The following is a 26,287-nucleotide window of genomic DNA, read 5'->3' as shown; positions in this document are numbered from 1 at the left end:
TCATAACAATACCATCATCATAAAAGAAGTGAAGTGTTCTCTTTAGGGTATGCTAGGAATGATGTCATCAGTCTGAACATGGACAAAAAAGAATCAATCATTCCTTTTGTCTTATTAACTACACCTTATGGAAATGAAAGTATGATTCAGGGGAAGTTTCTTTTATAGGATTATGCCATCCAATCAATGAAGAAAGATTGATAGAATTACAATATTATAATTTGCGACCATTAATGAAACAAAGTTACTCTAGGCTATCATTACTGTCTGCTACATTACAGAAAGAGACAGAATAAAATATAAGGTGCCTTCTGATGGAAGTTTACAACTGCACCTATGAAATATTGCCACCCAACTAACCAGGCAAGCCTTAATCTGATCAAGCCTCTCCTTAAATTTAAATTTATACAAAACAATGATACTAGAAGAACATGTCGTATGACATCTTGAGGATTTAATGAGTAAAATGTACACTGTCCAATTCTCTTGGACAAAGGACCAACCGTTTCTTAAACAGAAACATTTTACAAAAAGAAACAGGAAGGTGAAAACTTATTTATCAAATTAAACTTAAGATATATGAAAGAATTGCAATTTATGAACCGTATTTGGAGCTGATTTCAATTTTATTTAAAAAATTTTTTAATGTTTATTTATTTTTCAGAGAGACAGAGACAGAATGCGAATGGGTTAGGGGCAGAGAGAGAGGGAGACCCAGAAGCAGAAGCAGGCTCCAGGCTCTGAGCTGTCAGCACAGAGCCCGACGCGGGGCTCGAACTCACAAGCTGTGAGATCATGACCTGAGCCGAAGTCGGACACTCAACCGACTGAGCCACCCAGGCGCCCCTGATTTCAATTTTAAAATCTATGAGACAATCTGAGGATTGGAATACACCTGGTAATTGTATAAAAATTCTAATTGCTTTTTGAAGTCTGCTCATGGTATATTTTAATGACCTTTATCTTCCAGACATACATATGTAAATATTTACTGATAGTGTGATAAAATTTTTAGTATTCTAATAATTTAGTAATTTTTAGTATTCTAATGTTTGAAGTGTATTAATTAATTAATTAATTAAATCTCTACACCCAGCGTGGGGCTCGAACTCACAACCCTGAGATCAAGAGTCCCATGCTCTTCCCACTCAGCCAGAGAGGCGCCCCCACTCTAATTTTTTAAATGAGGAAATAGATGTGGCTCAGCAATGCTGAGAAAGTTGCCCAAGGTCACTGCGCTAATGGGCTTTGGGCAGAGAAGGGATCCAATGCAAACTATGTCTGACCTCTACACTCATGCATAACCCTTGCATGCTCTGGTGTCTTCCTGGTTCCTTCTCAAGTCCTTGATTCTACATTTCTGTTTACATTGGATCAGAAATAGATCATGGGAGGCCAGGGGAGGTAGTTCATTCTCTGTCCAGAAACATGAACTGGTAGCAACCCTGGAATTAGGGAAGGCAACCAAAGGGCTTCACGCACATTTGTTTTCTATAGAGTAGCTCATTCTCTCCCCATGGCACCCCTTCCTTACCTCCTCTGTTACACTGTCGATCACACCATTTCTCTCTTACATGTGGGGAAGGACACCGCCAGCTGAATTCTAGACTTCCTGTGCCATTTGTGACCTGGGTATCCCGGGGAATTTCATAAAACCACACGCACACTGCCTAGGATTCAGATTTTCTTTCAGGAAAAAGAGGGTTTGGGCCAGAGTGGTCTCTAAATTGCCTTCCAGCTCTAAAGACCTGCCTTGAGGACACTAGTTTCCCACTAAGGGAAATGGATGGGGTGTCAGGCAGCACTCACTCTGTCATGACAACAACTGATGGAAGATATGCTGTTCAGCAAGTTTTCCTGATAAATAGGAGACATGTGGACATGGGCCACTCAATCTCCTTAGCCCCACCCCACCTTCTACCGAGACCCCTGTGGCAGCATCCTCATTGCTGGGCTGCTGGCACAGTACCTGGTCCCTTCTAGGACCAGAACCCACACCCATGCACACCCCTATGTCCTGCTGCCCCTCATGGTTCCATTGCTCTGAGGCCAGGCTCACCTTCTTTTGAATGAGCTGATGAGTTCCTGAGTGTTCTCCAAAGAAGCTGTTTGAGCTGGTGCTTTTGTTTAACTGAGAGGAAAAAGTGTTTGCACCCTTTAAACCTCTGAGGCAGGAAGCTCAGATTGGGTGGAGCTAGTGAAGGAACGATTCGACTTTAAAGAGACAGAAATATTACCCTATAATTTGGGGAATGCTTTAGTTTTACCAAGGTGTAAGCTTTTTCTCCATGTGCCTGCTATCACACAAAATTCCCAAAGCTATATTTGTTGTTTGGGGTTATAGTGGTGGATCCCAAAGGCCCTTATTAAGTGACCCAAATCATGCACACAGAGGTGGGCATGCTCTCTGATCATCTTCTCTGGATGGAGTGGGAGATGCTGGGTTGATTCTGGGTGAAAGGAACTCAGATATGTGGCTAGATGTGTCCAAATTTAGAGCCTGGGATACTTCCCAGTGATTGCATCATATGGGCTTTCATGATGGCCTTTCATGAAGCTCTCAAGTTACTCATTAAAAAATTAACAGCACTCTGGTACAAAGCCAAAATGTCTAAACCATTGAGAACCAAGAGTAAAAGAGGAAGATGTAGCCTGGAAAAAGTCATCCAATGAACACACACCTTCTCTAGTTTTCTTCATATGGTTCTCTCAAGCCCAAAAACATGCATGACCTGACCAGAAAGATGGACCCAGGGAGGAGAATCATCTTTCCCTTAAACCTTCCTACCTTCCCCTACCCCAGACCCAGGCAGAGATAGACTTTTTCAGATTTAGCCAGTACACCCATTCCAACCTGCTCTGGAAACTATGAGATGAGAAGCAAATGGTCAAAGCTCTCATGGTTGACCAGCTGTTCCAATTATTTGTTGCATCACCATAAAATTATTATAGTTTTGATTATATATTTTTGTTCATTACTTTGAGACATGGGATTAGTCGATGCTGAAGCTTAAAAGTGGGTACTAAGAAGACTAAATGTGGCAGGAAGTAATGTATAATGGGGTGGCAACCAATGGAAGGAAGTAGCTAAATGTTGAAATTACTGTGTTAATGAGTATATTATTGGTCAATATCATTGGACCACTTGTTGGTGTTAATGACTTGGAGGGCCCCAGGTAACTGTTTTCCAACTTGCAATAAAGACACAGACCAGGACCCGCTATATAATTTACAAGGTCTGGCACAAAATAAAAATGCCAGACCCTTTGTCAAAGAGAATCAAACAAACAAACACACATAAACACACACACACACACACACACACACACACACACACACACAAACAAACTTACAAAAAACTTAAGAATTTCAAGATGACATCAATAGAGTGTTAAACCTTTCTGGGCACAGGGTCCTTTACATACCCATGAAGTTGGTCTTGATGAAGCTCCATACATAGAAGTCTAGAGGGGAGCCAGAACACTATGTCCTACTCAAAATATCTCTACCACTGCCTAGTTTAATTTCAATCTATATATTCCTTGAGTGAAATGTGTCTAGCCAGAGCCACCTTGGATGTTTTCCTGGTCAGCTAATTGCTTCTCCAGGTATTATCCTCAGGTATGCTGGTAAGTTCCCTAGTGGGAATGGGAGAGTAGTTGACACAGAATCCATGGATGCCACGGGAAATCAGATGTGGGTCTCAAATGGTAACAGCCTTGCGATCATTGGTTAAAGAGGAGCATATGGCTCTTATCAGTCCCATGCTGAGCCCTAAGTTACGAGTGATCACCTTCTAGAAGATTTTTGATAGAAGTAGTCTTGCCCCATATCTGTATTGCTCACTTAGCCACGCTCCTCATCATTGAGGGCTTCCTTCCACTTCCTTTTTTTATGTTTTCCTTTTATTATTTCAATCTCTCTCACACACAAAGCAATGTGGATATAATGAATTTTCAAAAAGTTGTGGGGTCATTAAAAGACATTCTTTAAATTCTACAGGAGTCTTCTTGTGGGAATCAGGGAATTTTATGCTGCTTAGATCTAGATGTCCTCAAAGCTCAACTTATTAAAACATTGCAGAGATAATACCAGGAGATGAAAAAGAATGGTTCCCTACATTGTCCTGGTTCTTCTACATATCATCTCTATAACCTGGTGAGTCAGTTTTCTATTGTTGCCATAACAAGCTATCAAAACTTTAGTAGCCTAAAACAATATAAAATTAATCTCCAACAATACTGGAAGACAAGAATATGAAATTAGTCTTATGGAGATAAAATCCAGGTCCTGCAGAGCTGGTTCTTTCTGGAGGCTCTAGGAGACAATCCATTCCTTGCCTCTTTCATCTTCCAGAAGCTGCCTGCTCTCCTGGGCTTGTAGCCACATCACACCAATCTCTGCTGCCTTCATCACAATGCCTTCATACCTCCTCCTTAGAAGGACATTTCTGATTACATCTTGGGCCCACTCGGATAATTCAGAATTATCTCATCTCAAAATCATTACCTTAATAACATCTGCAAAATCCTTGTGGAATAAGGTAACATTCACAGGCTCTGGGGATTAGGGTGTGGACATCTTTCTGGGGCCACCATTCATCCTGCCACATTTGGGTAAGTTAACCTCTCTTCAACTCACTTTCCTAATCATTAAAATGGAGCACTTACTTCAGAAGGTCACTGTGCACCCAGACAAAGTCGTACACATGAAGTGGTTCTCAGACCATAGTGATCAACAGGTAGTAGTTAGTAGTAATAATACAACCCTCAATGCTAGTCTCATAGATTACCATCCTGAGGCTCATCTACACATCATAGATGCTGTCTTAGTCAGCGTGGACTGCCATAATACCACAGCCTGGGAGCAGGAACAACAGGAATTAATCTCTCACAGTTTTGGAGACTGGGCAGCCAAAGCCCAATGTGCAGGCCAATTTGTTTCCCTGGGGAGGGCTCACTTCCTGATTTGCGGATGACACAGTCTCACTGTGTCCATACATGCTGGAGCAAGGAAGCAACTCTCTGCTATCTGTTCTTACAAGGGCACTAATCCCATCAAGACGACCCCAGATTCATGAACTCATGGAAACCCACTTACCTTATCCCTAAATACCATCATGTTGGGGGTTAGGGATTCTGGAGACTTCTCTTTTGTTGCCCCCAAAAAACTAGTCACTTCTACTTTGTAACAATATCCTTTAAGTGAATTGTTGGATATCACTCAAGGTTTCTGGTTTCTCCCCACTCACTCCACCCCCAAAGGGCACTGCATGAAAAGGAAGACTCAGCGCCTCCACAGCCTTTCTACCAGGATAAGGGATCTGGATTATCTATACCCCTGCACTCACATGGCTTCAATGAAATTGTCTTCTGGCTCCATGGATGTGCAAGAAGAGCTGCCTCTTGCAGGCTAATGGCAGCCTTGTCACAAAAGAGATATAGGTGTTAGGTGTGACAGTGCACTTGGGGCTGAATCCCTCAAAGGAAACATTGACCAAACCCTCATGAAATAAGGACCATGCCCCCCAAAGAGACTTTTACTGTCTTCCACGATGTTATATTCGTTTATGAACTACAACCATTCAGTCCTGTTCTCAAACAGGTCTCTGTTTCCTCCTAAGGCTTCTCCAAAGATCTACCAAAAGTGACCACTCAGAATTTGTGTCTTCACCAGAGGGTCACAGTCTTGGAGCTTCAGGGGAAAAACTGTAGGACACGCTCTGAACTACTGTTGCCTCAAAAAGACTCTTCAGAGCAGGTTTGCAAGATGGCAGCACTGACTCAATGCTCAGACTGTGCCAGTGAGCAAAGCCAGGACTACTGGGACTCTCAGTCTGGAAGCATATGTACCTCATGAAATCAGACGACTGTCTCAACATCCAACAGAGTAAGAAGTAATGACATAAGACTGAGTGAATGGATTCAAGATGTGCCATTGTGGTTATTTGTTTGGAATATTGATGGCATTCTGTTTGATGTTCTACTTGTATGGCTATTTGTGGAAACCTTATTTCTTTCTCCTTAAACGAATTAGTAGACTGAGTATTTGTAAACCCACAACAACCGTCTTTAAACATTACCTCATCTTCACCTACCCTCAAAATTCAGAAACAAATGCTTCTACTGAGTTTCATTCACTTTCATGATGATAGGACCATTTGCATAGGTTTAATAAAAATCTGTCCGCTTGTTTACAAAGATACCATTGAAAAAAATTGATTCTGCAGCAAGGCCATATGTACACTATGATATCTGAGAGTGACTGTTGTTTAATCAAAGACCACCAGACCACTGCTAAGGAGCAATTGTTGGTGTTAAATGTGGAGCTAATGTCTCCAAAACCTTCATAAGAAAACTAATATGATGTCTGGCTTCCAGGATCCCAATCTCTGGGAGTAAGGAAGTCCACTCCCAGGTAGTCCAGAAACCCAGGCAAATTTTGGAGACCTCAGGAAGAGGGAAAATCCCTGAGATTTACGGATACAGCATGCAAAGTTTACTGGAGAAAGTGTTTGGGCCTTGGTTTCCCACTCCTAGGATGGAAGAATGGCAGGGGCTTTGAAAAGTCTGATTCAAAATTCATTTTGAAAATTTCCAAAGGAAGCTTATCCTTTGGAATTGATAGTTGCTTAATATGATGAGGCTCTAGATTTCCCGAGCAAACTCAAGGAGGCTTTTCTGGTTAATTAAGATTCTTGCTGCATCTGTATAAATAATCAGGCCATGCATAGTAAAAAGAATCTTCTGGGATCAACAATACTTGTTGGAGGCTGTTTATGATCACAAAGTAGAGAACGCTACGAAAATGATCCAAAACTTAGAAATAGGCAAGAGAGATTACTGGAGTGTTCTATTGTTCTGTGTGGTGCTGTGCTTGATGATCCACTGTGACATTTTACAAACTTTAAGGACAGAGAGGATTTTTGCACATCTCTGCCTTGGAGATACTCAGTGAATTTTCTGTCTGGTGGAATATAGAACTCAAAAATTCCATGTTACTACTCTCTTGAACACATCAACCCTTGATTTCAGATGAAGTTTGTGTTTCTGTTTGTTTGTGTTTTTTGTTTCATTCTTTGCTTCTTTGTTTGTTTTTAACTAGGTTTCACACCCAGCATGGAGCCCAAACTTAAGACCAGAGCTGAGATCAAGAGTCAGACGCTTAAATGATTAAGCCAATCAAAAGAACTTTGAACCAATTATAGAATCATACTGGTGCTCTAGTTAAGCCAGGAGTTGAGCAAAATCTTTGATGTGTTTATACTTGCCCAGGAGTCATGAGTTTGCTTTTTTTGAAAACTGCACTCAGATAAGAAAGAGAGGGAGAAATAGCATGATCCAAGCCTTGGAGGTGGAAATGACACAGGACACAGGCAGAGAACAGCTAACAATTTGGAGTGCAGGAATCATTACCAGCCTTTACTGAGGGCGTACTGTGTGCCAGGCACTGACCTGTATATCATTATCACCTTCGTTCCTTACAAAAGTGTAAAATGGATATTAACGGGAACAATGATATCTAGAAGAATCTCATTCTTGGAAGAGGAGTTGAGACTGATTATAATGACTGTTGAATACCAGGCCAAGGAATGTGGATTCTAAGCCCTAGGCAGTAGATTTCCAAGAAGCAGAGACCTAAGAAAACTATCCCAATGGGCTTAACCTGGTAACTGCAACAAGGACTGGAGAGGAAGAGATCAGGGGTACTGTACCCTCACACTGCACACACTGTCCCTCTCTTACCATCCATCGTAGGTTGAATTGTGTCCTTCTAAAGAAGGGCTAACCCCTGGTACCTGAGAATGTGACCTTCTTTGGAGCACGCTCTCTGTGATGTCATCTCATGAAGTTAAGGTTGAGTCCTACTCTGATGCCTGGAATCGTTTCATTCACAGTGAGGGAAGTTTACACACAGATACACACAGAGAACACCATGTGACAAAAGAGGCAGAGATTGGAGTGAAGCACCTAGAAGGCAAAGAACAAAGCAGGCCAGCCAGCACCAGAAGCTAAGAAGCAGCAAAGAAGGATCCTTCCCCAGAGACTTCATGGAGAGTATGGCCCTGGGAAAGTCTCGGTTTGGCACTTGTAGCCTGTGCCAGTGAGACAGTAGCCATAACAATGAGACAGTAAGTTTCTGCTCTTTAAGCAACAGTTTGTGGTCATTTGTTGCAGCAGCCCCTGGGGGAATTAATATAGATTTTAAGGCCAAGAAGTAGGGTCCTGCTCTGGTAATTACCTAAAATGTAGGAGTCATTTCGAAATTGAGTAATGCATGGGGGCTCGAAGAATTCTAAGGTACATGATAAAAAAAGGCCTAGATTGCCCTTAGAGGATGTCGGTGGTAGGATGAACATCAAGGTCACTTTTTGGTGATGTCCCAGAGAGAGGTGGGGACCACGCTGCTGGACATTGGAGGGACGATGGCACTTGCTATAAAATGGCAGGCGGCAGGGAGGTGGGCTAAATTGAGGTGGGCTGCTGGGTGGAGAGTAGACCATGTAAGTGATGAACTTGAATATTTAGCTGAGGAGAATTCCGAGAACAGTGTGGAAGGTGCGGCCTGGTTTCTCCTTGCTACTTCTAATGAAATGCGTGAGGAAGGAGAGTGGTGGCCTATCTGCCAGCCAAGGAGCACCAAGATGGCCAGCTGCCAGCAGAGCCCAGGAAGAAGCAAGCAATGTCCTCCCCTCAAGGCTTCAGAGAGCGCACGCCTCTGCTGGCGTCTTGACTTTGGACTCCAGGAGCTACCACACAATCCATGTCTCAGCTGTTTCAACTGCAGTTTGGACGACCTGTCATGCAGTGCTAGCAATCCAGCATGTCCCCTCCACCTTGCCCCTGCCTGTGTTCTTGTCCCATCCTCTGAGAAACCCAAAGGTCTCCCCTTCTGTGGCACAGTGTGAGCGGACAAATCTTCTAGACTACGTTCTTCCTCATTCCCGCCACATTTCTGGCCCAAATAGACCCCAGGTCTCCCTGATGAGAGAGAGCTTGGGGCTTTCTCAGAATTTAGATTTCAGCCCTCTGAAGACTTTTCTTTTTGGAAACAAATATACAACACCAAAACAAAAACTAACAATTGTTTCTATAAAAGAGACACACACAAATTTAAGGCCTGGGAGTGTGGTTAAGGCCTCCTGAACACTTAAGGCAAACAGGCAGACTGTCAGGGTGCCATGAGCTGGGGGGTCACAGGTAAAAGCAGGCCCCAGTCCCAGCAGCAACAATCAATCCCTCGCTTTTACAGAATACCAACACCACACAAAAGGACTATTTTCTCTTAGTCAGCAAAAATGTCTCCTTAATATATGAAAATCAGTCAGTGGAAAAGTGTGTGGGCCTGATTCTGCCACGATCAAGATCTATGGCTTGGAGAAAACCCAAACACAAACAGACCCCAAAAACCCACAATCCCCATGTGCCCCAGTATCTTTACGGATAAGAAGTCCTAGATTGTCTCAATTCAATGCGTCCTACAGTACAGCATCATGTGAGACTATCTGGGCCTCTCCCAATGAGGACGAATCCCAAGTCTCTCCCCCGCGGCATGATTCATGAGCCTGGGCCCATGTACCCACACAACTTCTCAGGTGTTGGTTGGCTGTAGGTATAAATCTCCAGGTGGAACAGGGACCTGTGGCCCCCAAAGGGAGACCCTGAGGAGGGCCCAGTCGCAAGACTCCTGGCTGGAGGACCCAGGTGTGAATACGAGTATGGGCCTCTTTCCCCAGGGCTTTGGTGTCCCTGGGCCATCAGAGTAATGGACACTTACAGATGGTTATGGACATCACCTTTATTTACCAGCCAGCACCAACAGCCATGAACACAAGAAGCAAAGGCACAGGCATGTTTCACCCCGAGTTCTCTGCTACTCTCCACACACACAGCATCCTTCCTCACTCATCCGCCTAGACTTTCCAGTCCCACGCCTCCAACCCCACAGCCTTTGCTTGGATGGCCCCTGGATTCTTAGCCATTCCTCGGTACCAACGGTGGAAGAGGCGGTTTGGGAGAATGGGGGTCAGGGAAAGAACTCACAGGCTGCCAGGACCAGCCGACAGCCTTCAGTGATCTGCCCTCTCTGGGATTTAGAACAAAGTTGGCACGGTTTCTGCTGTTACCTTCGTTTCTTTCTTTTCGTTTCAACTTGACATCTTTTATTGCTTCACTCACATCTTTGTGGAGTGTCTCGAGTGCTTTATTACAAATGATAAACACGGTAAGTAAATCTTTAACGAGGGATAAAGGAAAGACTGTTTGTATACTGTGTGTACTACACACGGCTCCACAAGAAGCAATTGTCTTAAAGTCTAAGGGACTCATTTGCATAAGCCTGCTCAAAGCATTTTTCCTACAAAAGCAACTATTAACTCAAGAGGAATTAAAAATAGAATTAAAATCTCCCTATCTCATTGTCCTTTCTCACAAATCTGTATCAGAGAATTGGTGCTTAAGAAAATGTGCACACCAATGAGAAAGAATGAAGTCTGGCCCTTTGTAGCAACGTGGATGGAACTGGAGAGTGTGATGCTAAGTGAAATAAGCCATACAGAGAAAGGCAGATACCATATGTTTTCACTCTTATGTGGATCCTGAGAAACTTAACAGAAACCCATGGGAGAGGGGAAGGAAAAAAAAAACAAAAAGAGGTTAGAGTGGGAGAGAGCCAAAGCATAAGAGACTGTTAAAAAATGAGAACAAACTGAGGGTTGATGGGGGGTGGGAGGGAGGGGAAGGTGGGTGATGCGTATTGAGGAGGGCACCTTTTGGGATGAGACTGGGTGTTGTATGGAAACCAATTTGACAATAAACTTCATACATTGAAAAAAAAAGCATTCCTCCTGGGGTGCCTGGCTGGCTCATTTGGAAGAGCATGAGACACTTGATCTCAGGGTCATGAGGTGGAGCGCCATGTTGGGTGTAGAGATTACTTACATAAAACCTAAAAAAAAAAAGTCCTTTCCTCTTGACCCCTTCAAATATCTATGAAATTAATTGAAGGACTAAATCTCACAAAACTAGTTCTCGCTTCTTCCTTTGGGCATCCAATGTGGATCTTCTGGCATAGAGCTTTTGACTGTGGAGTATTGGCAATTAGAAAGATTCAGCTGAAATTGGAGATACTTATGTTAACACCCTGACACATTTACCCCAAGGCTTTCACACAACCTTCAGACCCAGATTTCAAGTTAATGCAGGTCGTTTATATTGGACCCTACCTTTGACATCTGATATTCAACTTGTCACAAACCTAACTGAACGCTGTGGCTCCTGACTCTACCCTTCCCCTGAAAATCTTACCTGTCACCCTGAACTTTCCTGTTTCTGAACAGAAGCATGATCATCCTACCCATCACCCACATGGACACATCCTACACATCCTTCACAGTAGACTTCACACCTAAATCCTTCCTCAGGTCTTCTTCTATGAATCCTTGTTTAAATTCCCCATCGTGGGTCATGACTATTACATATTTCAACAACAGGGATCATGGATGCATTAAACGCTGGAAATACCACAGTCTTCAGCACTGAAATAGAACCATCTTCAGGGAAAACTGGGACATAAAATATGTTAAGAGAAGTGAGTGAGCAATATTTCAATTGTCAAGTGAAGAGATAATGATTTATTTGATTTACTGGTTTTTTTCTTTGGGTATGTGTTACCTTCCAAAATAGAACCTAAGGTTGGGAAAAAAGAAATTAGCTCATGTAAGCTGCACATTCAAACAGCCCTCACACAGGTTAATTGTATTAAGAATGCTTCTACATATCTCTGAGAGAAAATATCTTTTAAACCGTTCTGAAATGAAACACGTCAGGAGAGAGCATGAATACTTTGCTCTGTAGACATACTATCACACAAATGGGTCACTTACAAGGAAGTACTTTTGAACATAAGAACTGCATGATGGCAAAGAGTACTTTGGTCTCACTTTGTCTTTGACACATGTTTTCTCATGAGGGGATTTTTCTTCCATGTTGCTTTTACTGTGTTCTGAATACTGGTGATGAATCTTAGAATGAGCAGGTATTTAGAATCTTAAGTTTTCCAGACTTAATCTCTAATCCATCTCCCGAAAAGTCACTGATATGGTAAACACTCTCAGTCATGTTCACAGACAAAACAAAGGACGAATAAAAATTCTAATAATTTGGATTTGGGATGTCTGCAATCCTTGTGAGTGACTGAGAGTCACCTATCTAACTTTGAAGTTTCTTTATTATTTTAGCAAGACAGAACCTTTCATCTACTTACTGCAAATGTCACAGCATGGAAGGGTAAGGAGATTTTTCTGGTGTCAGAAAACAAGCACTAGAGGGAATGTAAAACCATCAACAACAATAAAGATGCTCTGAAAGAGAACTGGGTACCATAAGATTTATCAATCAGGTTCTAACAAGAAAAAGATAGTCTGCTCTCATTAGGTACTTGGAGAAAGTTTAGAGAAGGGGCCTCTTACACACTGTGCACACAGGGAATTTAGAAAACACAGGGACGTTGATAGTATCGATAAGAAAATTAAATCTCACCTGCAGGGGTGAACAAAGACTGGAATGCAGAAGAAGAGTTGGGTAGAAAGGCCACTAAGGGAGGAGCTGTGACCTTTGGTGTAGGACTGAGGTAGTCAGAGATGGCCCTGCAGAGATAGAGGTGGGAGAATGGATACCCCAGCCTTGCTTTTCTACTTCCACAGGGCCTCTGACTTGGACTTCCCATTGGCCAGCCAGGCAGAAGTCAGAGAGCAAGAGATCCCACCAATGTAGTGCAACTAGATCAGCCTCATGGGGCAATGAGCTAGGGTGAAGTGTGATTCTGCACAGGCAAATGAAAACTATGTGGCCCAGATGGGATTTTTCAGATACAAGTGGAGACATTTTAAATAGGATGGTCCCTAAAAAAGAAAAGAGAAACACAATAAGAGAATCCTGTGACTTTCAGATCTTCATGAACTACAGAACAATCTTTCCAGAGAAACCCGATACCTCCCTAAAAAGTACTTGTGACCATGCAGTGCAACAACGCATGTGACCAGTGGTTCAGACACTGAACATGTGCAGGATTTCTGATTTGAATTTTCCTGAGTCCTTGAACTCTATATGCCATTGCCTGATTATGCCAACTTTGTGTGAAGAGGGACAGGTGGGAAGGGGAGGCGGTGTGGACTGAGAGCTTGGAAGAGGCTTCATTCTGGTTAGTTCTCACTGCATAACAAACCATTCTGAAGCTCAGTGGTTAAAAACAAAAACCATCATTTATTTGTTCTCATAAAGCTGCAATTTGGTCAGAACTCAGTGGGAATGGCTCATCTTTGCTTTCTGCAATTTCGCCTGAGATGGCGGGGCAGCTGGAGGGCCCGCTTCTGTGTTGCCTCATTTGCATGGCGGGCAAGTTGGTCTGAGTCACAAATGAAAGGTGAGCTGGGAAGTGGGCCAGTGACTTCAGGCCCTCTGCATGGGGGCCTCTCAAGAGACAGCCTGGGCTTTCTCACAACATGGCAGTCAAGTTCCAAGGGCACAAACTCCAACAGGGCAAGGAAGCATTGCCCATATGTAACCTTAGAGTCACAAGGTGTTGCTTCAACCATCTGCTATTAATTGAAACGGTCCCAGATCTGCCCAGTTCCAAGGTGGAGGACACAGACCCCGCAAGTCAGTGGCAGGAGTAACAGGGTCAGGTTATAGGAAGCATAAGTAGAAGCTACTGTCACAGCTGTCTATGGAAACTACAATCTACCACTATTGCAAATCATTGTAAATTCAAAAGAAAAAATGAAATGGACTTTACTACCAAAACATATGCCATATTTTTGAAAGCACCCTCCTAATCCCATCTAAAACATGTTCAAATATGCCCTTCTCAGCTTCTTCCCTGATATTTTTTATTTGTTCATCATAAATCCTCTTTAGCCATTTTATTTTTTCCTCCCGTTCTTCCTGTGATTTATGAGCATATTCCTTTTCTACTAGTTTAATTTCATTATTTAATTGATCGGTATAGATCTTCTTCAGGTCTTCTTCCCGTTGCTTCAGCCTCTTCTCTGTGTCCTTGTAAATGGCATCAGTAAAGTAATCCCCTCCGTTGCTCTCCACCATCTCCTCTATCAGCTCCACCAGCTCCTGCACCTGAGCTTTCTTCTCAGCCTCTGAGGCTCTATTGTTGAAGGCACAGCAGCGGTTCCCACACTCTCTGATGATGTTTTTTAGCTTCACATCTGCATCTGCCAAGAAGTCACTCAGGCTCTGCCCCTCCAAGTTATCTTTGCCAGTGAACAACACGATCATGTGCCTCAAGGCTGGCTTCCCAAACACATGCTTGATCAATGCCACGGTCTTCTGCTCTTCATCTGTGTAGCGGCCCAGCTTGATGACCAAGACGATGGCGTGGGGCCCAGGGCAGGAGTAGAGGACACACTGGCTGATTTCCCTGCACGTGGTATCCAGGGTCTTCTTGGTGTCAAAGAGCCCTGGGGTGTCAACAACAAGAAGTTTCCTCTCCTTCCATTCCTTGGATTCTTTTTGACACTCGGTGGTGACAGCATGGGGAGCAACTCTAGACTCAAAGACTCTACTCCCCAGGATGGTGTTTGCCGTTGCGCTCTTTCCATTTCCAGTTTTCCCCACCAAAACAATCCTCAGAGTGTTGTCCTGAGGGTCTGCCATGTCGTAAAAAAGGGAAGGAGAAGAAAAAGAGTCAACGAAGGTAAGTGAAAACCATCACATTCCTCTTATCTCCTTTGTGTTTCTCCATGAAAACCTGCAGTAGTGTACTATCCATGTTGGTCCCATAAAGACAAAAAGATGAAACAATTCAATCACCATGGAAGAAACAATAAAGTAGTTAAGGAGTTCCCCTACAAAAGAGTACCGGGTCCAGATGGTTTCATGGGGATCTCACTTAAACCTTTCTTAAACTATTCCTGATGACTTAAAACAGAAGCAAATCTTTCCTGTTCATTCTATACCACAAGTATGATATTGATCCCAAAGGCTAACAAAGATTTCACCAATAAATAAAGCTACAGACATGTCTCATTTGCGAATACTAATGCCAAAATCGAAAATAAATTGTCAGACACTAAAAAGTAATACCCCATAATTAAATGTGATTTATTTCAGAAATACTACGGTGGTTCAATATGAGAAAATGGATTGTTACAATACATCCTCTTTAGTAGAGTTAAGAAGAAAAATACTTTGATGCAGAACAGACATTTCCCCAAATTCAACGCTGTTTTAATAGATACTTCTTTAACGTGATTTTATAGAAATATAAATTTTAACAAATTTGTCACCATTTTTTCTCTGCAGCTAAAATAGTTGACTATAAACTTCATTTGGATGAATGAAGAAAGAAAATTAGCCTGTAGAGTCAACAAAGAGAAGAACGATGAGGGAGGGCCATCTCTACCAGATAGTAAAATATTTTAGCCCCTATAATTAAGGCAGTATGACGTGTGTGTGAACAGAGACAGAACGGAAAACAAAAACAGACAATTCAGAGATAGACCAAATTGGTCTACTATATTCATGAGTATCCAGTGCAATTGTATTACGTTACATTTATCGTCCATAAGGCAGCCTCTCACAGCAATAGGGAGAAAGATAGACTAATAACCAACATTGGGATAACTACAAAACCACACAGAAAAAGACAAAACTGCACCCATGTCTTCATGCCATTCACATGCTAAATACATTAGAAACATAACACTAAAAATCAATCCACATAAATACTAGAAGAAACTCAGACCAATCCTTTGTAACCTACGGGCGGGGCAACTATTTCTAAGAGTTGAAAGATTGTAAAGAAAAGGATTCATACATCTGACTGCATAAAGACCTAAAAGACAATGGGAGACAACGAGCATCACAATTAAAATATGAATGTCAGACTATATCAAAGAGGGTTAATTCTCCTCTTATACAAAGAATACCTAAAAGTAGAGAGACAAATTTCCAACAGCTCGATAGAAAATGGAGCAAGACATAGGAATAAACAGTTGAAAGAAAAAAAAGAAATGCCAATGCTCCTCAACTATGTAAAAATACATGAACACTCACTTAAAGTAGAGAAAAATAAATCCGACATAGGAAAAGAAAATAACTAAATATAGTAAATTAAAATTACACTGAGATACTATTTCTCCACTTACGGATTTGGCAAAAATCGAAAAATTTGCTGCTATAATCAGTCAGTAAAGGTTTAGAGGAAACAGGTTCTCTTCTCCATGGCTAATGAAATTGAAAAACAGTCTAAAAGCTACAGAGGAGAAATTGGCACTATAGTACAAATTACATATACATTTATTGGATTCTGAGTCCCAATTTTAGGACTTATGCCTGTAGTGGTCAGGGCAGCTCACTCTTAAACGTGCAATTTTGGCATACTATTTCTTTTTTAATTTTTTTACATTTATTTATTTTGGAGAAACAGAGTGAGAGAAAGCGTGAGCGGGGGAGGGGCAGAGAGAGAAGGAGACACAGAATCTGAAGCAGGCTCCAGGCTCCCAACAAGCTGTTAGCACAGAGCCTGAAGGGCTCGAACCCAGGAACTGTGAGATCATGACCTGAGCGAAGACAGACTCTCAACCGACTGAGACACCCAGGCGCCCCAGCATACTGACTATTTTAAGTGAAAGTAACTTAAGATACAACCTATGTGGGAAGATTACTAAGACCCTCTTCTGTCCTCCTGCAAGCAGGAAACAAATTCTCCCGTGTAAAAGGTGTCCTTCCTGTCCCAGGAGGTAAACAGACACCCATATGTCCAGGGATGGGAGATTTAGAGCCAAGAAGACTGTATAAACAGCTCACTACTTTCTACTAATTTACTACCCCAGCCCAAAGTCTCTTTAGAATTCCTCCCTAACAGATGCTCCCAAAGTTAAGTTTTCCTTGTTTTGTCAATCCCTCACAGATCCATCGTCTCTTTGCCTAAAAAGTATAAAAACTGCCTGCCTTGGTCATTTCCCTTCATCTTAGTTTCATTACTGAGCATCTGTGCACACTGCTTTTTTTTCTCTTGTTAATCTGCCTCAAGTGAATGTAATTCTTAGTGCAGCTGGAAGACCTTGAAGGGTAGAGGAAGAAGTTCCCTTTCCTTACGTCCCAGAGCTACACTGACAAAAACACAGGAAAAGTTTAGGCATATGTTTATTCTCTGTGTCACTATTTGTAATAATTAAAGACAAAAAATCCACCAAATACCCACCAGTAGGAGTCTGGTTGAATAAACTAAGGTACATACACACAGCGATGTATTATCCAACTGTAGAAAGGAATAAGAAATACCTCTCTATGCCGGAATGGAGAGATCTCCAGGATATTTCATTAAGCAACAACAACAACAAAAAAGGCAAAGTGAAGAAAATAATATTTAGTTTAATGTATTTCTCTAATGGGGAGGAACATGAACTGTAGGTACAAAATACAACATATATTTCAGGCACATGATAAAGCAAAGGCAGATCATCTGAACTGCCACCAAAGAAATTGCTGACAGAGGGATGGGAGGAATAAGGTGGGGGATAGGGTAGAAGCTGGAAACTACTTTGCATATACTTCGATTTCATAGATTTGTCTTGAAAGCATGTACTTCCTTCTTTTTGAGAGTTCGAATTACACCTCTTTTCCTTTATGAAAGACCTACATGTGTACCTGCTATTGCTGGCTGACATAAATTCAAAGAGGATTTTTCATTTGTAGAAAAAAAAGCTGAACACGAATACAACGCTCCGCATTTGTTTTACAGCCAGTTGAGCTAATGGAGAGGCCGAGTGGGCCACTGACCACGCCAGCTGCCAATCACCTTCCCCGGGAACCTCACACAGGGGTTCACCATCCAGTCACCACAGCTGTGAGCCAGATGAGCACGTGGGCTTTCTCTCAATTAAATGTGTGCATCTGTTAAAAAGTTGTGTCTAAAAGTATCAGAAACACATAAGGGAGGTTATTTGGGGGAGATCTGGGAATGCGCACCCTTTTTCCATGTACATTCATGGTAATTGCTTCTATCCTTTATGTCATTTTGTTTCATAAAAGATTTCATAGGAACGTTCTGCTTGTGGATAGTGAGGAACATCTGTAAATAGCTTACATAATTATACAACAAAAACTATATTTTCAGATAACTAGTAAAAATCAAAAGCAAATGCAATACATAGTATTTCGTGTAATAGACAAACCACACAAAGAATTGGTCCAAGAAACTTGAAAATGGAGTTGCTTCATTGGCTATTGTCCTAATGGGATAGAGTGTAAGGCCAAATAGGGGGGAAAAACGTCAAGAAAATCATAAATTGTTTCAGGAATCCTGTCCTATTCCTAACTTTTTGTGCACATGTGTCGTTTTGAAGCCCAAGGACAAGCCCAGTGGCAATGAACACCCTTAGCGCCCATACTGTGCCCTTCAAATGCCATTCATTTCCCACCAAAAACATTAAGAATCTTAGGAGAACGTACCGATTCCAGATCTGGACCAAGAAACGTGCAAGTGGATCCTACACTATCTAGTCATACTAGAAAGTGAGGATTCTATCAAAAACTACTCAGACTGTGGGATGCCTGGTTAGCTCTGTCAATACAGCATGCATCTCTTGATCCCACGTTCATGAGTTCTAGCCCCACATTGGGTGCAGAGATCACTTAAAAAAAAAAATGTTTGGATCTTACCGAAAGGAGTACAGGGCCAACTTGAAGAGGCTGACTGGACAGAGATGGGGTAATTTGAGTACCAATGAGACTAATAATTTCAATGGATTGAAATTCATCAAATATGTTGAAGTTCATGAATTCATAACAATACCAACATTGCAAAAGAAGTGAACTGTTCTCTTTAGGGTATGCTAGGAAATGATGTCATCAGTCTGAACATGGACTGTTCTCTTTAGGGTATGCTAGGAAATGATGTCATCAGTCTGAACATGGACAAAAAAGATTCAAGTATTCCTTTTGTCTTATTAACTACACCTTATGGAAATGAAAGTATGATTCAGGGGAAGTTTCTTTTTAAAGGATTATGCCATCCAATAAATGAAGAAAGAATGATAGAATTATAATATTATTATTTGTGACTGTTAATGAAAGAAAGTTACTCTAGACTATCATTACAGTTTGCTACATTACAGAAAGAGACAGAAGAATATATAAGGTGCCTTCTGATGGACGTTTACAACTACACCTATGGAATATTGCCACCCAACTAACCAGGCAAGCCTTAATCTGATCAAACCTCTCCTGAAATTTAAATTTATACAAAATACGGAAACTAGAAGAACATGTCATATGACGTCTTGAGGATTTAATGAGCAAAATGTACACTGTCCAATTCTCTTGGAAAAAGGACCAACCATTTCTTAACCAAAATCATTTTACAAAAAGAAACAGGAAGGTGAAAACTTATTTACAAAATTTAACTTAAGACATATGAAAGAATCGAAATTTATGAACCGTATTTGGAGCTGATTTCAATTTTAAATTCTAGGAGACGATCTGGGAATTGGAATACACCTGGTAATTTTTTAAAAATTCTAATTGCTTTTTGAACTCTGATTATGGTATATTTTAATGACGTTTATCTCCCAGGCATACATATTTAAATAATTACTGATAAAGTGATAAAATTTTTAGTATTCTAGTAATGTAATACTTTTTAGTATTCGAATGTTTAAAGTGTATGTATGTATGTATGTATTTAATCTCTACACCCAGCATGAGGCTCAAACTCACAAGCCTGAGATCAAGAGTCCCATGCTCTTCCCACTGAGCCAGATAGGCGCCCCCACTCTAATTTTTGAAATGAGGAGATTGATGTGGCTCAGAAATGCTGAGAAAGTTGCCCAAGATCACTGCGCTAATGGGCTTTGGGCAGCTCATGCATAACCCTTGCACGCTCTGATCTCTTCCTGGTTCCTTCTCAGGTCCTTGATTCTACATTTCTGTTTACATTGGATCAGAAATAGATCATGGGAGGCCAGGGGAGGAGGTTCACTCTCTGTCCAAAAACATGAACTGGTAGCAACCCTGGAATTAGGGAAGGCAAACATAGGGATTCACACACATTTGTTTTCTATAGAATAGCTCATTCTCTCCCCATGGCACCCCTTCCTTACCTCCTCTGTTACACTGTCGATCACACCATTTCTCTCTTACATGTTGGAAAGGACACAGCCAGCTGAATTCTAGGCTTCCTGTGCCATTTGTGACCTGGGTATCCCGGGGAATTTGATAAAACCACACGCACACCGTCTGGGATTCAGATTTTCTTTCAGGAAAAAAGAGGGATTGGGACAGAGTGCTCTCTAAATTGCCTTCCAGCTCTAAAGACCTGCCTTGAGGACACTAGTTTCCCACTAAGGGAAATGGATGGGGTGTCAGGCAGCACTCACTCTGTCATGACAACAACTTATGGAAGATATGCTGTTCAGCAAGTTTGTCCGGCTAACTAGGAGACGTGTGGACATGTGGCAATCAATCTCCTTACTCCCACTCCTCCTCCCCTGGGACCCCTGTGGCAGCATCCTTTTTGCTGGGCTGCTGGCACGACACTAGGTCCCCTCTCAGACCAGAACCCACACCCATGCACACCCCTATGTCCGGCTGCCCCTCACGGCTCCATTGCTCTAAGGCCAGGCTCACCTTCTTTTGAAGGAGCTGAGTTCCCCATTGTTCTCCAAAGAACCTGTTTGAGCTGCTCCTTTTGCTTTCACTGTGAGGAAAATGTGTTTCCCCCTTTAAACCTCTGAGGCAGGAAGCTCAGATTGGGTGGAGCTAGTGAAGAAACTATTTGGCTTTAAAGAGACAGAAATATTGCCCTATCATTGGAGGAGTGCTTTAGTTTTACCAAGGTGTAAGCTTTTTCTCCATGTGCCTGTTCTCACACCAAATTTTCCAAACCTATATTTGTTGTTTGGGGTTATACTGGTGGATCCCAAAGGCCCTTATTAAGTGACCCAAATCATGCACACAGAGCCAGGCATGGTGTTGGATCATCTTCCCTCATGGAGTGGGTGACTCTGGGGTGATTCTAGGAAGAAGAAACTCAAATACGTGGTTAGATGTGTCCAAATTTAGAGCCTTGGATGCGTCCAGTGATTGTACCATATGGGTTTTCATGATAGTCTTTCATGAAGGTCTCAAGTTACTCAGTAAGAATTTACCAACCTTCAGTTACAAAGCCAAGAGTCTAAACCATTGGGAGCCATGAGAAAAAAAGGAAGATGTGGCCTGGAAAAAGTCTTCCAATGACCATACACCTTCTCTAGTTTTCTTCATATGGTTCTTTCAAGCCCCAAAATATGCATGACCTCACAAGAAAAGATGCACCCAGGGAGAAGATCAAACTTTCCCTTACAACCTTCCTACTTTCCTCTACCCCAGACCCAGGCACAGATAGATTTTCCCAGATTTAGCCAGTGCATCCATTCCAACCTGCTCTGGAAACTTTGAGATGATAGGCAGATGGTCAAACCTCTCATGGTTGACCAGCTGTTCCAATTGTCTCTTGCATCATCATAAAATTATAAGGTTTTTGATTATATATTTTTGTTCACTACATTGAGACATGGGACTAGTTGATGCTCACACTTGAAGGTGGGTACTAAGAGAACTAAATGTGGCAGGAAGTAGTGGACAATGGGGTGGCAACCCATGGAGGGAAGCAGCTAGATTCGGAATTATTGTCTTAATACTATATTATTGGTCCATAGCGTTAGACCAATTATTGCTACTAATGACTTGGAGGGCCCCAGGTAACTGTTTTCCAACTTGCAATAAAGACACAGACCGGGACCAGCTATGTAATTTGCAAAGTCTGGCACAAAAAGAATATGCCAGGCCCTTTGTCAAAAACAAACAAAAAAAATTAAGAATTTCAAGATGACATCAATAGAACAGTAAACCCTTCTAAGTACAGGGCCCTGTGCAACGGCACAGGTCACATACCCATGAACTTGGTCTTGATGAGGCTGCATACATAAAAGTCTAGAGGAGAGCTAGAATCATATTTCCTCCCCAAAATATCTCTACCATTTCCTAGTTTCATTTCAAGTTACATATTCCTTGAGTGAAACTTGTCCTTGGATGTTTTCATGGTCAGCTAATTGCTTCTCCAGGCATTATGCTCAGGTACGCTGTTAAGTTCCCTAGAGGGAACAGGAAACTAGTTGACACAGAATCCATGGATGCCACAAGAAATCAGATGCGGGTCTCAAATGGTAACAGCCTTGTGATCATTGGTCAAAAAGGAGCATGTGGCCCCCATCAGTCCCATCCTGAGCCCTAAGTTAGGAGTGATCTCCTTCTACAAGATTCTGGATAGAAGCAGTGTAGCCCCATATCTGAATTGTTCACTTAGCCACGCTCCTGATCATTGAGGGCTTCCTTCCACTTGCACCTATGCTGTGAGCCACAGGCCTCTCCACAGCTTGTCTCCTCCTGCAACCCTGGAAACACAACTTTCCACCCAGGATCTTGCTCCTTCCACATAGTCAGAAGCAGAGAGATAAATGTGGACAAAGCCACAGCTTCCTTTTTTATGGTTTCCTTTGATTCTTTCCATTTCACACACACACAGAAATGTGGATATAATGAATTTTCAAAAGGTGTGGGGTCATTAAGAGACATTCTTTGAATTCTATAGGAGTCTTCTTGTGGGGCTCAGGGTGTTTTCTGCTGCTCAGATCTAGATAATCTCAAAGCTCAACTTATTAAAATAGTGCAGAAATAATAACAGTAGTTTAAAAGAATCGTTCCCCCATTGTCCTGTTTCTTCTACAGATCGTCTTTGTAACTTTGGTGGATCCATTTCCTATTGCCTCCATAACAAATTCCCAAAACATTAGTGGCTGAAAACAATATAAACTTCATCTTCTGCAGTTATGGAGGACAAGAGCATGGAATTAGTCTTATGGAGATAAAATCAAGGTCTTGCAGAGCTGGTTCTTTCTGGAGGCTCCAGGAGAGAATCCATCCCTTGCCTCTTACATCTTCTAGAAGCTGCCAGATGTCCTGGGCTTGGGGCCACATCACAACAATCTCTGCTGCCTTCATCACATTGCCTTCTTGCCTCTCCTTAGAAGGACCTTTCTGATTACCTCTGGGGCCCACCCAGATAATCCGGAATAATCTCCCCATCTCAAAGTCATTAACTTAATCACACCTGCAAAGATGCTTATGGAATAAGGTAACATTCACAGGCTCTGGGGATTAGAGTGTGGCCATCTTTTGGGGGCCACCATTCAGCCTGCCACATTTGGGTGAGTTAACCTCTCTCAAGATTACAGTTAACCTAATCTTTAAAATGGAATACTTTCTTCAGACGGTCATTGTGAAACCAGATAAATTTGTAGACATGAAGTGGTACTCAAACCATAGTGATCAATAGGTATTAGTTAGAAGTAGTAATAGAACCCCCTATGCTAGCCTCATAGATTACCCTTCTAAGGCTCACCTACACATCAGAGATGCTGTCTTAATCAGCTTGCATAACCATAATACCACAGCCTGGGTGCAGGAACAACAGGAATTCATTTCTCACAGTTCTGGAGACTGGACAGCCCAAGCCCAATGTGCCAGCCAACTTGTTTCCCTGGGGAAGGCTAACCTCCTGATTTGTGGATGGCGCCGTCTCACCGTGTCCATACATGATGGAGCGAGGAAGCAACTCTCTGCTATCTCTTCTTACAAGAGCACTAATCCCGTCAAGAGGACCCCAGATTCATGAACTCATAAAAACCCACTTACCTTATCCCTAAATACCATCATGTTGGGGGTTAGGGATTCTGGGGCCTTCTCTCTTGGTGCCAAATAAATCTAGTCACTTGTACTTTGTAACAACCTCTTTTAAGTGGATATCACTCAAGGTTTCCTGGTTTCTCCCCACTCACTCCACCCCCAAAGGGCACTGCATGAAAAGGAAGACTCAGCACCTCCACAGCCTGTCTACCAGGATAAGGGATCTGGATTATCTATACCCCTGCACTCACACGTCTTTAATGAAATTGTCTTCTGGCTCCAGGGATGTGCAAGAAGAGCTGCCTCTTGCAGGATAATGGCAGCCATGTCACAAAAGAGATATAGGTGTTAGGTGTGACAGTGCACTTGGGGCTGAATCCCTCAAAGGAAACATTGACCAAACCCTCATGAAATAAGGACCATGCCCCCCAAAGAGCCTTTTACTGACTTCCACGATGTTATATTCGGTTACGAACCACAACCATTCAGTCCTGTTCTCAAACAGGTCTCTGTTTCCTCCTAAGGCTTCTCCAAAGATCTACCAAAAGTGACCACTCAGAATTTGTGTCTTCACCAGAGGGTCACAGTCTTGGAGCTTCAGGGGAAAAACTGTAGGACATGCTCTGAACTACTGTTGCCTCAAAAAGACTCTTCAGAGCAGGTTTGCAAGATGGCAGCACTGACTCAATGCTCAGACTCTACCAGTGAGCAAAGCCAGGACTACTGGGACTCTCAGTCTGGAAGCATATGTACCTCATGAAATCAGACGACTGACTCAAGATCCAGCAGAGTGAGAAGTAATGACATAGGACTGAGTAAACGGATTCAAGATGTGCCATTGAGGTTATTTGTTTGGAATATTGATGGCATTCTGTTTGATGTTCTACTTGTATGGCTATTTGTGGAAACCTTATTTCTTTCTCCTTAAACGAATTAGTAGACTGTGTATTTGTAAACCCACAACAACCGTCTTTAAACGTTACCTCATCTTCACCTACCCTCAAAATTCAGAAACAAATGCTTCTACTAAGTTTCATTCACTTTCATGATGATAGAACCATTTGATTGGTTTAATAAAAATCTGTCCTCTTGTTTCCAAAGATACCATTGGAAAAATCGATTCTGCAGCAAAGCCCTATGTACAGGGTGATATATGAGAGTGATTGTTGTTTCATCAAAGACCATCAGGCCACTGCTAAGGAGCAATTGTTGGTGTTACACACGGAGTTAATGTCTCCAAAACCTTCATAAGAAAACTAATATGATGTCTGGCTTCCAGGATCCCAATCTCTGGAAGTAAGGAAGTCCACTCCCAGGTAGTCCAGAAACCCAGGCAAATTTTGGAGACCTCAGGAAGAGGGAAATTCACTGAGATTTATGGATACAGCATGCAAAGTTTACTGGAGCAAGTGTTTGGGCCTTGGTTTCCTACTCGTAGGCTAGAAGAATGGCAGGGGCTTTGAAAAGTCTGATTCAAAACTCATTTTGAAAATTTCCAAAAGAAGTTTATCCTTTGGAATTGATAGTTCCTTACTATGATGAGGCTCTAGATTTCCTGAGCAAACTCAAGGAGGCTTTTCCGGTAAATTAAGATTCTTGCTGCATCTGTATAAATGATCAGGCCATGCATGGTAAAAACAATCTTCTAGGATCAACAATACTTGTTGGAGACTGTTTATGATCACAAAGTTGAGAACGCTACGAAAATGATCCAAAATTTAGAAATAGGCAGGAGAGATTACTGGAGTGTTCTATTGTTCTGTGTGGTGCTGTGCTTGATGATCAGCCGTGATATTTTACAACACTTTAAGGACAGAGAGAATTTTTTCACATCTCTGCCTTGGAGATACTCAGCGAATTTTCTGTCTGGTGGAATATAGAACTCAAAAATTCCATTTTACTACTCTCTTGAACACATCAACATTTGATTTCAAATGAGCTTTGTGTTTCTGTTTGTTTGTGTTTTTTGTTTTATTCTTTGCTTCTTTGTTTGTTTTTAACTAGGTTTCACACCCAGCATGGAGCCCAAACTCAAGACCCTAAGGTCAAGACCTGAGCTGAGATCAAGAGTCAGTTGCTTAATTGATTGAGCCACCCAAAGGAACTTTGAACCAATTATAGATCATACTGGTTCTCTAGTTAAGCCATGAGCTGCACAAAATCTTTGATGTGTTTATACTTGCCCAGGAGTCATGAGTTTGCTTTTTTTGAAAACTGCAGATAAGAAAGAGAGGCAGAAATAGCATGATTCAACCCTTGGAGGTGGAAATATACTGGACACAGAGAACAGCTAACAATTTGGAGTGCAGGAATCATTACCAGCCTTTACGGAGGGCCTACTGTGTCCCAGGCACTTGCCTCTCCATCATTATCACCTTCGTTCCTTACAAAAGTGTAAACGGATATTAACGGGAACAATGATATCTAGAAGAATCTCATTCTTGGAAGAGGAGTTGAGACTGCTTATAATGACTGTTAAATACCAGGCCAAGGAATGTGGATTCTAAGCCCTAGGCAGTAGAAGATTTCCAAGAAGTAGAGACCTA

At 42.0% G+C, this 26,287-nt stretch overlaps 2 protein-coding genes across 2 annotated transcripts in view; both read right to left on the bottom strand.

Annotated features, from left to right (window-relative positions):
- Positions 1-26,287, bottom strand: part of LOC124523503 (GTPase IMAP family member 8-like) — a 71,811-nt gene that overhangs the window by 36,596 nt on the left and 8,928 nt on the right. The gene's annotated exons all lie outside the window — the stretch shown is intronic.
- Positions 13,243-14,669, bottom strand: LOC124525087 (GTPase IMAP family member 7-like). The gene has a single exon (XM_047097561.1). The coding sequence runs from the start codon at positions 14,667-14,669 to the stop codon at positions 13,794-13,796; it is 876 nt and encodes a 291-aa protein (XP_046953517.1). The 3' UTR covers positions 13,243-13,793.

This window comes from Lynx rufus, unplaced genomic scaffold, assembly GCF_022079265.1.
Source record: "Lynx rufus isolate CCGP_SWC_20201006 ecotype Redwood Valley unplaced genomic scaffold, mLynRuf1.p SCAF_4, whole genome shotgun sequence".
NCBI classification, from domain to species: domain Eukaryota; kingdom Metazoa; phylum Chordata; class Mammalia; order Carnivora; family Felidae; genus Lynx; species Lynx rufus.
The sequence above is the reverse complement of the archived record's forward strand: the minus strand, read 5'-3'. Positions and strand labels throughout refer to the sequence as shown.

Coding starts and splice junctions, on each gene's coding strand:
- LOC124525087 (XM_047097561.1), bottom strand. CDS start 14,669: ATGGCAGACCCTCAGGACAACACTCTGAGGATTGTTTTGGTGGGGAAA.